The following is a 14,689-nucleotide window of genomic DNA, read 5'->3' as shown; positions in this document are numbered from 1 at the left end:
GGGGGTGTCCGTCTTGGGGGGGGGGGCACAGTGTGCCCTCTGTGTGTGAGTGTGAGAGAGTGTGAGACTTTGGCTGGGTTAGGTTCACTGTGCTGTGTGTGTCATTGGCTGGGCTGTCCCTGCGAGGTGTGTGTGAGTCCGGCTGGGGTGTGCTGTGTGTGTCTTTGGCTGGGGGGTGTGCAGTGTGGTGTGCTGTGTGTGTATCATTGGCTGGAGTGTGCCGTGTGTGTGTCTTTGGGGTATGCGCAGTGTGCTCTGTGTGTGTGTGTGTCTCTGGCTGGAGGGTGTGCAGCGTGCTATGTGTGTGACTGGCTGGGGCGTGTGCTGTGTGTGTGTGTGTGACTGGCTGGGGTGTGTGCGGTGTGCTGTGTGTGTGTGTGACTGGCTGGGGTGTGCTGTGCTGTGTGTGTATCATTGGCTGGAGTGTGCCGTGTGTGTGTCTTTGGGGTGTGCGCAGTGCGCTCTGTGTGTGTGTTTCTGGCTGGGGTGTGTGCGGCGTGCTGTGTGTGACTGGCTGGGCTGTGTGCGGTGTGCTGTGTGTGTGTGACTGGCTGGGGTGTGTGCTGTGTGTGTGTGTGACTGGCTGGGGTGTGTGCGGCGTGCTGTGCTGTGTATCGTTGGCTGGAGTGTGCCGTGTGTGTGTGTCTTTGGGGTTGTGCGCAGTGTGCTCCGTGTGTGTGTCTCTGGCTGGGGTGTGTGCGGCGTGCTGTGCTGTGTGTGTGTCATTGGCTGGAGTGTGCTCCGTGCGTGTGCTGTGTGCGAGTCACTGGCTGGGGGGTGTGCGGTGTGCTGTGTGTGTGTGTGTGTGCAGTGCGTGTGTGGGACCGGCTGGGGTGTGTGCAGGGTGGCCCGTTGAATTCCCGGGTTCGGCGGCCGCTTTGGAAACTGACTGGGCGTCGGTGGGCGGCGGGCGCTGTCCCGGACCGTGTCTCTCTGTCTCTGTCTCTGCGGGAAGGGGGGGGAGGGGGTCCCCGGGTAGGGGTCGGGCCCGCCGCCCCCGGTCCCACCCCCCGGCCCGGGATTCGGTGCTCGTCCCGGCCCGGCCCGCCCGGCCCCGGCTTCCTTACATGGTCACGGCCGGGGCCTCCCCGCTCCCGGACGGACGTCTCTCCCTCCCCCCGCCCCCCCACCGGACACAGCCCCCGCCCTGCTCCTCATCCCTCCCTCCTCCTCCTCCTCCTCCTCCTCCTCCTCCTCCTCCTCATCCCTTCTTCCTCCTGCCGCCCGCCGGCCCGGGCCCCCCCCGGCCCGCCATGGAGGACCTGGGTGAGTGCGGCGGGGGGCAGAGGGGCCGCCTGCCTCCCGCTCCCCCCGGGCCCTGCCCGCCGCCTCCATCTCTGCCACACTCTTCTCTTCTCCTCCTCCTCCTCTTCTTCCTCCATCCCGGGGCTCCGCTGGGCTCCAGCCTCCCCCTCCCGCTCTCCCTTCCTCCCCGGCTGCCCGGGCATCCCACCGCCCACCTCCCCCCCGGCTCTACCTCCGTCGAGCCTCGCCGTCATTCCTGACTTTTCTCCCTGCTTCATTCCCTCAACGGTTCTCTCCCCTCCCCCTTTTCCCTTTTCTCTCCCTCTCCTCCCCGCTCCACGCCGCTCTTCCTGTTTCTCCCTCTTTCACCCTCTCCTTCTCTCTTTCTGTCCATCTCCGTCTATCCCACTCTCTCTCTCTCCCCCGTCCCACCCATCCCCACCTGACCTGTTCCCATCCCTCCACCGCTCTCCCCTGTCTTCTTTCTCTCTTGCCCCTCGGAGAGGCGGTCGGGCGGGGAGTCCTCCCTCCCCGGGGCCCGGGGCCCGTGGGCACCGAGGGGGCCGAGGCCGGGCCGGAGGAGACCGGGGTTCGGCCAGAGAGCGGAGACGGGCCGCGCCCCCGACTCTCTAGAGGGTGACGGGCCTAGGCCGGACGGACGGGGCACCTGGATGCCGCTGGGCGGGAGAGAGGATCGGGGGACGGGAGGCCTGGGGTCGGAAGGGCAGTCGGGCCGACTAGGGACGCCCCCTCTCCCCTCTCTCTCTCCTCCCGCTAGGTGACCCCGCTTTTCCCTTCTCCCCTCTGGGGCCACGTATCGTGGTCTTCGGTAGGTAACCCGATCCAAGGGCCCCCGAGCGGGAGAGAGGGAGACCCAACCGACAGGGTGGGGACCCGCGGGGTTGACGATGGGAAGAGTTGGAGGAGGAATCCCAATACCGTGGTTCGGGGAAGAAGTCGAGGGGCCGGAGGGGGCCTCTCGTGAGTTTGCGTCCCGCCGTCGGGGGTGACCGGTGGAGTAGGCAATGAGTGGCCCGCGGATTAGGGGCTGGGAGGGGGACCCGGGGACGGTGACGGGAACCGGGCTGGATTTGGAGGAGGAGCACATAAGGAATCTGGGGAGCCGGGGGAGGGAGAGGTGGCTTCAGGGTGACCCAAAGGGTGTGTAGCAGAGGTGGGGAGCCCGGGACCCAGTGTGGCTAATGAACAACCAAAGATGGGCTGCTTTGCCCTCAGACGCCCGAGCCCCCTTCCCTATCCTGATCCCAGGCCCACAGTCAGTCCCCCTCTTCTCACCCTGTTGCTCAGAGCTTCACTCACCTCGGATTCGTGCCTTACACCTTTCACCTGCTTTGATCTCTCCTGGCTCCCCTGAACTTCAACTTCTAATGCTCTCCTCCGGGGCCCTTTAACCTCCGATGACCCTGACCCCGCCGTCTCCGACCCCCGGACGTTCCCCAAAGGCCTTATCTCCCTGCCTCTTGGACAGATGCCCTGCTGTCTGACCTGGAGAACACCACCTCTCACATCCCCGCCCGGCCAGGGGCACTACGCGATCACCCTCCCGAGTCTCTGACTCCTCCCCCGCCCTATAGCCACCAGCAGCAGGTAAGCAAGGGGCGGGAGACCGGGACACCTGGATTCTGAGATGGGGTGGGGTCTGTGGACTGGAGAGAGCGTCTCGTGAGTCGGGCTGCCCCCCCCCCACCCCGCCCACACGCATCTACCTTCTCTCTCTTCAGCCGGGGCCGGGGGACCCAGCCTCTGGGCCTTCTGGGGAAAAGGATCACCTGTACAGGTAAGGAAGGGAACCCAAAGGGCACGAGGCGGGTGCCCAGAGGGCATGAGGGAGGTGAAGGGCACGAGGGAGATGCCGTAAGGGGTTTAGGGGGACCCCTCCGTCGACTGGGGGAGTTTGTGGAAATCTGCAAGACCCCTCCCCTCCGCACCTTTAGACATCCTGCCCCCCAACTCCTCCTCCCTTCCTCCAGCCCCCTCCCCACCTTCCCTCGGTTCACTTTGGCCCCCGTCCCCTCCCCTCGGGGGCCCTCAGCACGCTCCGCACCCTCTCCCCAGCACGGTGTGTAAGCCACGCTCCTCCAAAGCCCCGGCGTCCCCAGCCGCTCCCGCGCCCCCGTTCTCCTCCTCGAGTGGGGTGCTGGGGGCCGGGCTCTGCGAGCTGGACCGACTGCTGCAGGAGCTCAATGCCACCCAGTTCAACATCACAGGTAACTGGGCGGTCGCCGGGCAGACGAAATCGTAATCATAATAATAATTGTATTTGTTAAGTGCTTTTTAGGGGTCAGGCGCTGTACTAAGCGCTGGGGTGGGTACAAGCAAATCAGGCCGGTCCCTGCCCCAGCATGGGGCTCACAGTCTCAATCCCCATTTACAGATGAGGTAACTGAGGCACAGAGAAGTTAAGTGACTTGCCCAGGGTCACCCAGCAGACACGTGGCAGAGTCAGGATTAGAACCCGGGACCTTCTGACTCCCAGGCCCGAGCGCTCTCCACTACCCCACGCTGTCAGAAGGGCAGTGAGACAGAGGACGGGGCCGAGAGCAGTAGCGGCAGCATTTATTCGACACCCCTTGGGTGCGGTGCCCTGTACTAAGCGCTTGGAAAAGCCGTGAACAAAGAAGGGGCACATTCCCTACCCACAAGGAGCTTAAAGGAAGAGCGTGGCCCAATGGAAAGAGCACGGGCCTGGGAGTCAGAGGACCTGGGTTCTAATCCTGGCTCGGCCACGTACCCTGCTGTGTGACCTCGGGCAATTCACTCAACTTTTCCGGACCTCGGTTCCCTCATCTGCACAGTGGGAATTCAATGCCTGTTCTCCCTCCGGCTTAGACCGTGAGCCCCGTGATTAACTGGTATCTCCCCCGGGGCTTAGTACAGTGATTGACACAGGGTAAACATTTAATAAATACCCCAATTATTAAGGGCCCGAGGGTGGAGAAGGGAGCCAGTCCCTTGAGCCCTCAGCTGTCTTCCCCTCTTCCTCCCGCCTCTCCAGATGAGATCATGTCCCAGTTCCCCTCCAGCAAGGGGGCTGACAGGGAACAACGGAGGGAGGAGAAGGCGAAGGAGACATCCGAGGAGAAGCCGGCCAGCCGACCCGCCGGCACGTAAGTCCTTTGTCCTCCGGGCGAGTCCTCTGGGGCCTCTGGGGAGGGAGGGGCAGGGGGTTTGGAAGGGAGAGCCCCCTCCGAGGGTCTCCACCGTCCTGAGTGTGTGTTCCCACAGCCCAGCCCCTCCCCAACCGAAACCTTCGGCCAACTCGGCCACTTCGGCCACCCTGGAGCTGGACAAACTGATGGCCTCTCTGTCCGACTTCCGTGTCCAGAACCATGTGAGCGGCTGGCTGGGGCGGGCCCGCTGGCTGGAGGCGGGCTGCCCGGCTGGGGGCGGGTGGGATATCTGAGGGAGGGGGGTGCCGGTGGTTGGGTGGCCTGGGCGAGGCCTCTCCGAGCCGGACTTTCTGACCAGCTCAGGAACACTGCCCCTCCGTGACCGGGTTCCTACTCGGCAGCCCATTCTCTTGCTGCTGCTGCCGCTGCTTCTGTGAAACTACCCCAGCCAACTCCGACTGGGGGGACGGAGGAGGAGGAAGAGACCCGGAGAGAGGGAGAGGCCTTTTCCATTTTTGTCGATTCTTCAGCCTCCCTCCTGCCCCCGCAGCCAGGCTGTCTCCCTTCCCGGTCCTCCCCGAGCACTCTCCTGGGGAACAGCCCTTCCCCTCATCCCTGTCACCCCTCCTGGCTCCCGGTGGTCGCCTGGCCCGGGCCCCCCATCCACCCAAGGACCCTTGCCCTGGAAACCCAGGTCCGAGACACTGGTCCGGGGGCCCCCCCCATCTCTCCTCCGAGGGCGGTACGACTCCCCGGCCGGGCCTCGGGGCCGGCTGGTGCCGGGGAGGCCCGGTTCGGCTCGGTCAGCCCGACCGCCCTCCGCCCACGCCGGCTCCGTCCCCCGGCCACAGCTCCCGGCCCCCGGCCCGGCCCAGCAGCCCGTGCTGTCTTCGGTGACTCCGGCCCCCGCCCCGCCCCCACCCGCCGCCGCCAGCCCGGCCCCCACCGAGGCCGCCCCGGGAGCACCGGCGACGGCCGAGGGAAGTCTGGACAGCATGCTCGTCCTGCTCCAGTCCGACCTGAGCCGCCAGGGCGTCCCCACGCAGGCCAAGGGGCTCTGCGGCTCCTGCAGCAAGCCCATCGCCGGGCAGGTGAGCCCGGGGGGCGGGGGGTCAAGGGAGGAGGCGGAGAGTCAGTCAATCGTATTTGCCGTATATTATATTGTTATTGTATTGCATGTTAATATTATTGAGCGCTTACTGTGTGCAGGGCACTGTACTAAGTGCTCGGGAGAGTACAATATAACAATCTAACAGACGCATGCCTCGCCCACAGTGAGCTTACTGTCTACAGAGAGAGGCAGATGTTAATCTAAATAAATAAATTACAGGTATGTACATAAATGCTGTGGAGCTGGGAGGAGAGATCAAGCCAGGGCGATGCAGAAAGGAGTTGAAGAAAAGGAAAAGAGGGCTTAGGGACATCTCCTGTGGAGGAGATGTGCCTACCATACAGCTTTGGGGAGAATAATCGTCTATTGGATACGAGGAGGGAGGGCATTCGAGAACAGAAACAGGATGTGGGCGAGGGGCCGGCGGTGAGATAGATGAGTTCGAAGTACAGTGTGAGGGTTAGCGCTAGAGGAGCGAAGTGTGCGGGCTGGGTTGTAGTAGGCGAGTAGCAGAGTGAGGTAGGAGAGGGCAAGGTGATTGAATGCTTTAAAGCCAGTGGTGAGGAGTTTCTGTTTGATGCAGAAGAGGGTGGTTCTCGAGGTATGGGAAAAGTGGCCGGAACGTTTCTGTGGAAAAATGATCCGGGCAGCAGAGTGAAGCGTGGACTGGAGTGGGGAAAGCCAGGAGGCTGGGAGGTCAGCAAGGAGGCTGTTAGAGTAATCAAAGAAGGATAGGATAAATGATTGGAGAGGCACAGGAGAAAAGGGCAATGTGGTGCTGGTGGTGAGGAGGAGGAGAAGCTGTGGGCTAGGAGACCAAGCTGCCTACGTCCCAGCCCCGGCTCTACCGTCACCTCGCTGCTGGATGGAGCTAGGGACGTTCAGCTCCGTCGGACCTCTCCGTGCCTCGGCTTTTCTGTCTGTAGAACGGGGAGAACGTGGAGGCTCCTAGTCCCCGTTCGGGAAGGTGAAGGTTTAAAAAATGCTATCAGAACACTGTGCTAAGCAACTGGGAGAGTTCAATGCGAGCTATCAAATGATAGTTCACTAGGTATTTTTAAAAAAAGGGTATTTGTTAAGCACTTACTATGTCTCAGGCACTGTACCAAGGGCCGCGGCAGATACGGGGTAACCGGGTTAGACCCAGCCCACGTGGAACTCCCAGTCTTGAGCCCTATTTTAAAGCTGAGATAACTGAGGCACCGCACGGTTGCGAGAAGCGGCGCGGCCTAGCGAATAGAGCGTGGACTCCAAACGCCAGCACTGTCAGGGTGTTTACACTGATGAGAAGAAAGCGGAGGTGTGGAGAACCAGAATCGAACGCGTTCGGCAGTGAAAGTCCAGGCCGTTTGCCGCTGGAATAATTCCTGCCCCACCTCCCCGGAGTCTCCCACAGTCCCTCACAGAGATGTTTTGCGGTCAGAGTCAAAAACGGGCCTGGAAGTGGTTCTCCACATAAACCGGGCATTAGGAGTGGCGTTACGATGGCGGTAAGGGAGACGGTGACCCGGAGCAACAGATCACGGGGGCCGAGGGCGAGCCTGCCCTCCTCGACCCCATCCTGCTCTCTCATATCCGGGCTCGTAGGTGGTGACGGCGCTGGGCCGTGCCTGGCACCCAGAACACTTCCTGTGTGGGGGCTGCAATTCTGCCCTGGGCGGCAGCAGCTTCTTCGAGAAGGATGGAGCTCCCTACTGCCCCGAGTGCTACTTCCAGCGCTTCTCCCCCCGCTGTGGCCTCTGCAACCAACCTATCCGCCACGTGAGCCCCCCGCCCCCCCGACTCTCTCCGCCGCCCCAGCCGCGCTTCACAACCCCTCCCCGGTCACGGTCAAGCCCCTGAATTCATTCAACAAGAAACAGACACGTTCCCTGCTCACACCCTCTCCCTGACCGAGGCCCCAGAGTAGGACCGGCCCTGGGTCAAGGTCGCGTGGACTTTGGGGTAGAGCCCCCCGAAGGACGTTAGCACGGGGGGGACCGGGACCCCAGGGCTGAGACCGGGTCGGATGGGGCCCGAATCCTCTGTCCTTCCCTCCCCATTCCTGCCCCATTCCTGCCCCCCAAGTCACCCCTGCCCATCACTCTCTGCTCTTCACTGCTGTCTCTCCCACAGAAAATGGTCACCGCTCTGGACACCCACTGGCACCCGGAACATTTCTGCTGTGTCAGTTGCGGGGAGCCATTTGGAGACGAAGGTGAGAACGGGCCCGGCGGGCCGTCCCCTGCCTCTCTCTCCCACTCTGGCGCCTCCGCCCCCGCGGCTCGTGCCCCGGCATCCCGGCCCGGCCCTTCTTATCCCAGTCCTGCTGACCCTGTCCCCTGTTCCTGGCCCTGCTGACCCCGGCCCTGCCGACCCTGCCGACTCCAGCCCCTGTCCCCGGCTCGGTCCCGGCCCCGCTGCCCCTGACCCCCGGCTCCGGCCCCGCCCCAGGCTTCCACGAGCGTGAGGGCCGCCCGTATTGCCGCCGGGACTTCCTGCAGCTGTTCGCTCCGCGCTGCCAAGGGTGCGCAGGACCCATCCTGGAGAACTACATCTCGGCCCTCAGTGCGCTCTGGCACCCGGACTGCTTTGTCTGCAGGGTAAGGGGGCGGGGGTGAGGGGTGCTGGGGTCGGGAGGGGGGACTCCTCCGGGCCGGAGGGGCTTGTGGGATGTGTGCGGGGGGCCCCGGGGTAGTCTGTGGACCCACCCCCCACCCCCGCCCCCAGGAGTGCTTCGCGCCGTTCTCCGGCGGCAGCTTCTTCGAGCACGAGGGCCGACCCCTGTGCGAGAGCCACTTCCACGCCCGCCGGGGCTCCCTGTGCGCGGCCTGCGGGCTCCCGGTCACCGGCCGCTGCGTCTCCGCCCTGGGCCGCCGCTTCCACCCCGACCACTTCACCTGCACCTTCTGCCTGCGCCCACTCACCAAGGGCTCCTTCCAGGAGCGGGCCGACAAGCCCTACTGCCATCCCTGCTTCCTCAAGCTCTTCGGCTGAGGCTTCGGCCGAGGCCCCGCCCTGCCCCGGCAGGTTCCTCCCCCCCACACCTTCACCCCTTCATAAGTAGAAGCCAAACCCCCGAGACAAGCCTCACCGTGGCAGGAGCCCCTGAACCTCAGTAGCCCCACTCTTCTCGGGGACGACGGATGGGATGGAGGCCCCGTGGAGTTCAGGTCAGGGGGCTTCCGGGAGGGGCTTCGGGCCAGCACCGACACTCGCCTGTGCCCCGAGTCCCGGCCTCTTGCCTTGGGCCCCATCCTCCGGGTCCCGAGCCCCATCTTTTATATCTTGGACCCCATCCTCAGTGCCCTGGACCTCATCCTCTGGGTGCCGGTCTCTGTCCTCGGGGCCCTCGGCCCCATCCGATGTGCCTTGGGCCCCGTCCTCTGAGGACTAGGCCCCGTTCTCTGGGCCCCGGGCCCCGTCCTCTCTGCCCTGAGCTCCATCCTCTGGGTGCTGGGCTCAGTCCTCTGTGACCTGGCTCCCGTTATTTGGGCCCTAGGCCCCATCTTCCGGGGGCTGGACTCCTTCGTCTGTGCTCCCGATCCAGTTGTCTGGGCCCCGGGCCCTGTCCCGTGCCCCTTCCTCTGGAAACTGGGCTCCATTCTCTGGATGCTGGGCCCCATTCTCTGGCCCTGGGCAAAGCCAATTGGCTCAATTTCTCTCCAGGGAGGGGCGGGGCCGGTCCTCTCCCCCTTAAAGGAAGGTGTCTTGGGGCAGAATCCAGAGACGTCGCGATCTCGCTGGGCAGATGGGGATGTCTGGAGCCATCTTGACTTCCTGAATCGTGGGGTGGGTGCTGCGGGAGATGTTCTTCGGCTCTGGGAAAGGGCGCGCGGAGCTCACGTGTTTTGGGGGTCCCTGCCCCCTCACTGCTGTACTCACTAAGCTCTCATATAAAGACACATTCCACAGACTGGCTCTGCCTTCCTGCCTGCCTCAGCGCCTTCCTCTGGGACCGTCAGATGTCCCACCTTCAGTTGTCTCCGCCTGCACGGTGTCCTCGGTTCCCAGTCCTTTTAAATCTTGCCAAGGGATTCCATTTTGCCGGCTGTCCCCATGCCCTCCCCGGCTCTCCCCCAACCCTCCCCTGCGCTCCCTGGCTTTCCCGCACCATCCCCAGCTCTTCTCTACCCTCACCCGCTCTCCCCCATCCTCCCTTTCTCTCCCCGACTCTCCCACGCTTTCCCCGGCTCTCCCGCCTCCTCTCCAGCTCTCCTCTACCCTCCCCTGCTCTCCCCCTGCCGTCCCCGGCTCTCCCACTGCCCTCTGCTCTCCCTGACCTGCCCGGCTCTCCTCTACCCTCCCCGCACCCCCCACCCCCACTCTTCCTCTGCTCTCTCCTGCTCGCCCCGGCTCCCTTGCCCCCTCCGGGGCTCTACCCTCCGCCTTCCCCGGGCTCTCCCCGCGGGATTTCCCCTTCACCGCATCCCCCCTGCCCCGTGGCCTTGACCGAGACGGCAGTTCCAGTTATTTCTTTTTGTGCCCGCTTCCTACCGCCCCCCCCCCTGGTTCTTTCCTGTCCTGTCCACCCCTCCGGGCCCCAGCTCCCTCGGAGAAGGGGGCTGAATGCGGCAGTCCATTTCGGTTGCTCGTCCCATGGCAAGGAGAAGTTGGACGGCGGCAGGGCCGGGACAGTCAATTTCCAGGCAAGGACAGGGCTGCAGAGAGGAGAGGAGGGGCTGGAAAAAGTCCCCTCTGCCCTACAAAGCTACAGGGCTGGAACACACTGCCAAGCGGGAGCCCGGCGGTGGGGTAGGGCGCTGAGGGAGGGACTCTGCTGGGGGAGGGCAGGGTCCATCCTGGGGAGCGGGGCCTGCCGGAGGGGAGTAGGGCCCGTCTAGGGTAAGGTAGGGCCCCTGTGCCCCACTGGGGGAGGGCAGAGTCCAGCCAGAGGGGAGCAGGGCCTAGCTGGGGGAGGGCAGGGCCCAGCTGGAGTGACACGTGGACCTTCCTGGGCATGGGGAGAGCAGGGCCTTGCTGGGGCGGGGGTTAGGGCCCTGCTGTAGGAGAGCGGCGGTGAGGGAGGACCGGGAGGCGAGTCCCCCCGAGGGGTAGAGCCGCCCCGGGCCTGTCCCTCCCCTTCCTGAAGGGGCAACCGTACCCGGCCTGTGAGCTCCATCCCGCTCGGGTCCCGACAGGACCTGGCACGTGTCCGACCCTGCTGGGACCCAAGAGCCGTGCTCTTCCCTCCTAGTAATGGTGGCGTTTGAGAGCTTCCCGCATGCCAAGCACTGTGCTTGGGGTACCGTGGGGTAGATGGAATCGGAGCAGGCACGGTTTCTGTCCCTCATGGGGCCCCATCCAGCTCCTCCCCGGCGGGGGACCCGGTTATTTATACTGAACTCCAGGGGCCTTTATTTCCGGGAAGGGGAGGGAAGTCAAGGAGGGAGTCGGAGGCCGGAGGGGCTCCTTTCCCCCTCCCTCCCCATCGACGGGGTTCACAGCCGCAGGACCTTGCGTCGACCTAAGGGCTGCGCCGGGCGGAAGTTGTTGACCATTCGCCTCCCCTCGGAGGCCGTGGTGTAGAAGAGGCTGGACGTGAAGTTCCGGACCCGCGGGAGAGAGGAGAGCTCCCTCGGAGCCCGCCACCTCCCTCCGTCCGTACTCGGCCGCCGCCGCCCCTACCCCTCCCCGGAGCCAGCCGCCTCGCCCCAGCTCACCACGTCTGGGGAGACGAGGATGGGCTCTCTGAACACGATCCACGAGACGACCTCCTGGCAGAGGGGCGTCGTGAGCGAGCCCTGGTAGAAGTAGTAGTGTAAGGTTTTCACGGCACCCAGGAGTCCCTTCAGGGAGAAGTTGCCGAAGACCGGTTGCTCGTTGTCTAGGGGCGAGAGAGAGAAGGGGCCTGGAGGGCAGCAGATCTGGGGGGTAGGGGAGAGGGTGGGCGGGGAGGGTCGCTGGGTATGGGAGACGGGATGATGGGGCGTCGGGCCTGCCGGGAGTGGGGATGGGTCGGCGGGGGTGGGGGGTGGATGGGTGGGTTCCTGGGGGAGCGGGGGGTGGGTCGCCGGGCGCGCGGGATGCGGTGCTGGGGGCAGCGGGTGGCCGGGTGCGGGGGACGGATTGCCGGCGGGCTGGGGGGCGGCTGTCGTCGCGTGAGGGAGATGGGACGGCGGCGTGGGGCGGGTCCCCGGAGGCGCCGGACTCGCTCACCTTTCTCTGGGACGAGGCCCAGGAAGGAGGTGAAGTCGTTCCAGGAAGCTTCCGAAGGGCTCGGATCCGAGACCTGCGGGGGGAGGCGGAGGACGGAGGCTGGTGCGGAGGACGGGGGTGAGAGGAAGGACGGGGCGGCGGGGGCGGGGGGAGGGGCAGAGGCGGGGAGGGGTGCTGTCACTCACATTGGTCATGAAGGCTAGCACGACCACTCCGTCTTTCAGTTTCACCGCCTTGTTCATGGGTAGGCCGTCTTTGGTGTGAACCACGTGGAGCTGAGGGAGGAGGGAGGGGCCCGGTCCCATTGGTCAGTGTAATCCCGGCCTCCAGCCCCCCGGTGCCCGCTCCCCCGTTGCCCCCAGCCCTGGGGGGATGATCGATCGATCGGTGGTATTTATTGAGCGCTTACTGTGTGCAGAGCACTCTACTAAGCCTTTGGGAAAGTACAACGTCACAATATAAGAGAGTTGGTAGACGCATTCCCTTCCCACAATGACCCCCACCTCCAGTAGGCCCCGGCCGGTGGTGTCCCTGGTAGGCGGGGGCCCCGGGGCGAGCAGTGGCCCCGGGGGCAGGTGGCTGAAATTCTCACCTCCATGGAGGCCCGGGTCCCTTCCAGCAGGTGTTCTGCCCCGGGGAAGTTCAGTCCCTTCCCCCAGTGCAGGTGGAAGCTCTGGGCGGTGTAGTTCCCCGAGAGCCCTCCGCCCGACAGCCATGCCCCCGGCCTCAGGTTCACGTTCGCTAGAGTACACGGGCACAAGACGGGGAGAGGAGTCAGCCCCCCCTCCCCCGCCCGCCACTGCCCTCCTGTCCGATCAATCAATCGGTGAATCGATCGATTGTATTTATTGGGCACTTACCGCGTGCAGAGCCCTGGACTTAATTCTCCAGGGTCCAGCCGCAACTTCTCCCCGGCGGCAGCGACGTCTCCCCTCTCCATCCTGAGACCATGGCCCCTTTCCTTCCGGGAAGTCTGCTCCCCTTCTTCGCCTCCCTCCTGCCCTTCCCTCTCCTCCCCTTCTCCTCTCCCGGGGCTCCCCAGGCTGCCTCTTCTCCAAGGGATTTCGCCCCCCGCCCCGATTCCTCGAACAGGATCGACCGAGAGTGAGATGGTTCCCCTGAAGCCCCGCCCACAGGCCGGCTCCTGACCCAACGAAGACGGACCGTGGCGGCGGTCGCCGGAGGCTGGCGGTCCCGGTGGGGGGATCCCCGCCCCGTCCCCCCCCCCGTCCTCCGCCCCGTCTGCCTCCCCGGCCTCGACCTGCCGACCTCACCTGAGTGTCCGTCGTTGGTGACTTTGATCGGCAGGGTCGGATTCTCGTAGCCGGACATCTCCAGGACTTTGAAGTGGGAAGCCGGGACGGACCGGTCCGCCCACAGGGCGACCGGGGACTGTCTCCGCCCCGAGCAGTGCTTCCGGGGCCAGGTTTTGGGGCCTGGAGGTTGGCCCGCCACAGGGCCAGGGCATGAGGAGGGCACAGAAGAGTAAGGGGAGAGCGTGGGGACGGAGTCGGAGGAAAGCATGAGAGCCGTGCAGGGGGAGAGTGGTGGCAAAGTGGAGAGTAGAGCCTGGCAGCGCTGTTGAGGGAGAGCACGGCGGCAGAATCGGGGGAGAGGGCGGCGGCTGTGTTTCGGGGGAGAGCGTGGGGGCAGAGTCGGGGGAGAGTGTAGCAGAATTGGGGGAGACCAGGGCAACGGTGTCGGGGGGGAGCGCGGCAGCGGTGATGGAGGGGATGAAGAGGAGGAGAACGTTGGCGGTGGAGCGTGCTGGCAGGGGAGAGCCCGGAGGCGGCGTTGGGGTAGAGCATGGTGGTTGTGTCGGGGGAGAGCGCGGTGGCGTTGTCGACGGACGGTGTAGAGACAGAGTCCGAGGGGGGAGCCAGGTGGCAGTCAGGGGAGAGAGTGGCGTCAGAGTCTGGGGAGAGCGTGGTGACGATACTGGGGGAGAGCCCGGGGGCGGTATTCGGGGAGAGCCCGGCGGCGGTGCTGGGGGAGAGCGTGGTGACGGAGGCGGGAGGTTAGGGGAGAGGAGAGGCGGAGAAGCCTGAGGAAAGGGGGCCGAGGGGTTCCTGGAGGTGAAGCCTCCCCCCTCTGCCCCCTTCTTTCTGACCAGATGGTCTTGAGGGTCAAAGGTCCCGGCTAGATCTTGGGAGGGAACTGTTAGGGAAGAGGTGGAGGTTCTGGGTTGTGAGAGGGGAGGGGGTCCTGGAAGGGCGGAAGGTCAGGTTTCTGTGGAGGGAGGGGAAAAGGAGACAAGGAAGAGCCCCTCACCACATCCTGGAAGGTCATAACACCAAGCTAAGGGTTGCGGGGAGAGAGAGAGAGAGAGAGAGAGAGAAAATATGTTATCTTATGGCTGGGGCAGGATGCCTGGGTCCCGTGTAAGGAAGAGACTTCCCGCATATGGGGAAAGGGAGACACTTCCTGGGGTCTGGGGAAGGGTGACTTGCCCAAATTCTAGGAAAGAGACCTGTCTGGGGAAGGGAGAGCCTTGCCCGGTTTCTGGGGAGGAGGGGAGAGACTTTCTGGGTTCTTGAGGAGGGAGCGATCTACTAGGTTCTAAGGAAGGGAGAGACTTTCTGGTCTCTGGATTCTGGTGAGGGGGGGGACTTACTCTCGTGATGTGCCTGGCAGGAGGCCCCCAGCAGCAGCCCCAGGGCCACCAGGCCCAGCAGCCTGGTCTGTCCCATGCCTGCGGAGAATTCCCCTGGAGGAAGAAGACTAGAGACCCAAAGTAGAGCTCTTCTCCTCCTCTTCCTCCTCTTCCTCCTCCCCCTCCTCCCCCTCCTCCTTGTCCTCTTCTTCTCCCCCTCCTTCTCCTCCTCCCTTCTCCCTCCTCCTCCCTCTCCTTCCCCCATCCCTGGCCTGGCTCTTCTAGAACCCAGGAGTCCTTCCCTGTGCTGAAGGCCCACTCCCCTGGGGTGCTGAAGCAGATGCAGTCGGAGCCAGGAGAGAGCAGTTTCTGGAGCTGGACCGGCCGTTGTCTAGACAGCTCTCCTCAGGGGGTGCCTTCCCCCTAAGCCCCCCTGCCCCCCACTGCCTAGCCTAGCCAGCTCTCCCCACC

At 64.6% G+C, this 14,689-nt stretch overlaps 2 protein-coding genes across 5 annotated transcripts in view; one reads left to right on the top strand and one right to left on the bottom strand.

Annotated features, from left to right (window-relative positions):
- The first annotated feature begins 1,235 nt into the window (after positions 1-1,235).
- TGFB1I1 (transforming growth factor beta 1 induced transcript 1) lies at positions 1,236-9,383 on the top strand. The gene is made up of 11 exons (XM_029057693.1): positions 1,236-1,266; positions 2,735-2,853; positions 2,988-3,043; positions 3,322-3,473; positions 4,262-4,373; positions 4,492-4,597; positions 5,228-5,467; positions 7,075-7,248; positions 7,603-7,684; positions 7,921-8,069; positions 8,197-9,383. Exons 1-11 carry the CDS (start codon positions 1,254-1,256, stop codon positions 8,461-8,463), a joined length of 1,470 nt encoding a protein of 489 aa, XP_028913526.1. The 5' UTR covers positions 1,236-1,253; the 3' UTR covers positions 8,464-9,383.
- A 547-nt stretch (positions 9,384-9,930) lies between these two features.
- LOC103166717 (carbonic anhydrase 7-like) overlaps positions 9,931-14,689 on the bottom strand; it is a 21,121-nt gene continuing 16,362 nt past the window's right edge. The window contains exons 2-9 of one of the 4 annotated variants that reach the window (XM_039910699.1): positions 14,240-14,346; positions 13,897-13,923; positions 12,900-13,061; positions 12,218-12,366; positions 11,811-11,900; positions 11,626-11,698; positions 11,130-11,293; positions 9,931-10,127 (exon numbers count right to left, since the gene is read on the bottom strand). In XM_039910699.1, coding sequence (XP_039766633.1) covers positions 9,960-10,127; positions 11,130-11,293; positions 11,626-11,698; positions 11,811-11,900; positions 12,218-12,366; positions 12,900-13,061; positions 13,897-13,923; positions 14,240-14,346 — 940 coding nt within the window. In that variant the 3' untranslated portion in view covers positions 9,931-9,959. Of the gene's footprint in view, positions 10,128-10,778; positions 11,022-11,129; positions 11,294-11,625; positions 11,699-11,810; positions 11,901-12,217; positions 12,367-12,899; positions 13,062-13,896; positions 13,924-14,239; positions 14,347-14,689 lie in introns of those variants that run through there. The other 3 variants (XM_029057706.2, XM_029057709.2, XM_029057710.2) reach the window with 3 other exon arrangements.

The sequence above is a fragment of the Ornithorhynchus anatinus genome, chromosome 2 (assembly GCF_004115215.2).
Source record: "Ornithorhynchus anatinus isolate Pmale09 chromosome 2, mOrnAna1.pri.v4, whole genome shotgun sequence".
NCBI lineage: Eukaryota > Metazoa > Chordata > Mammalia > Monotremata > Ornithorhynchidae > Ornithorhynchus > Ornithorhynchus anatinus.
This window is presented reverse-complemented; position numbering and strand designations above follow the sequence as displayed.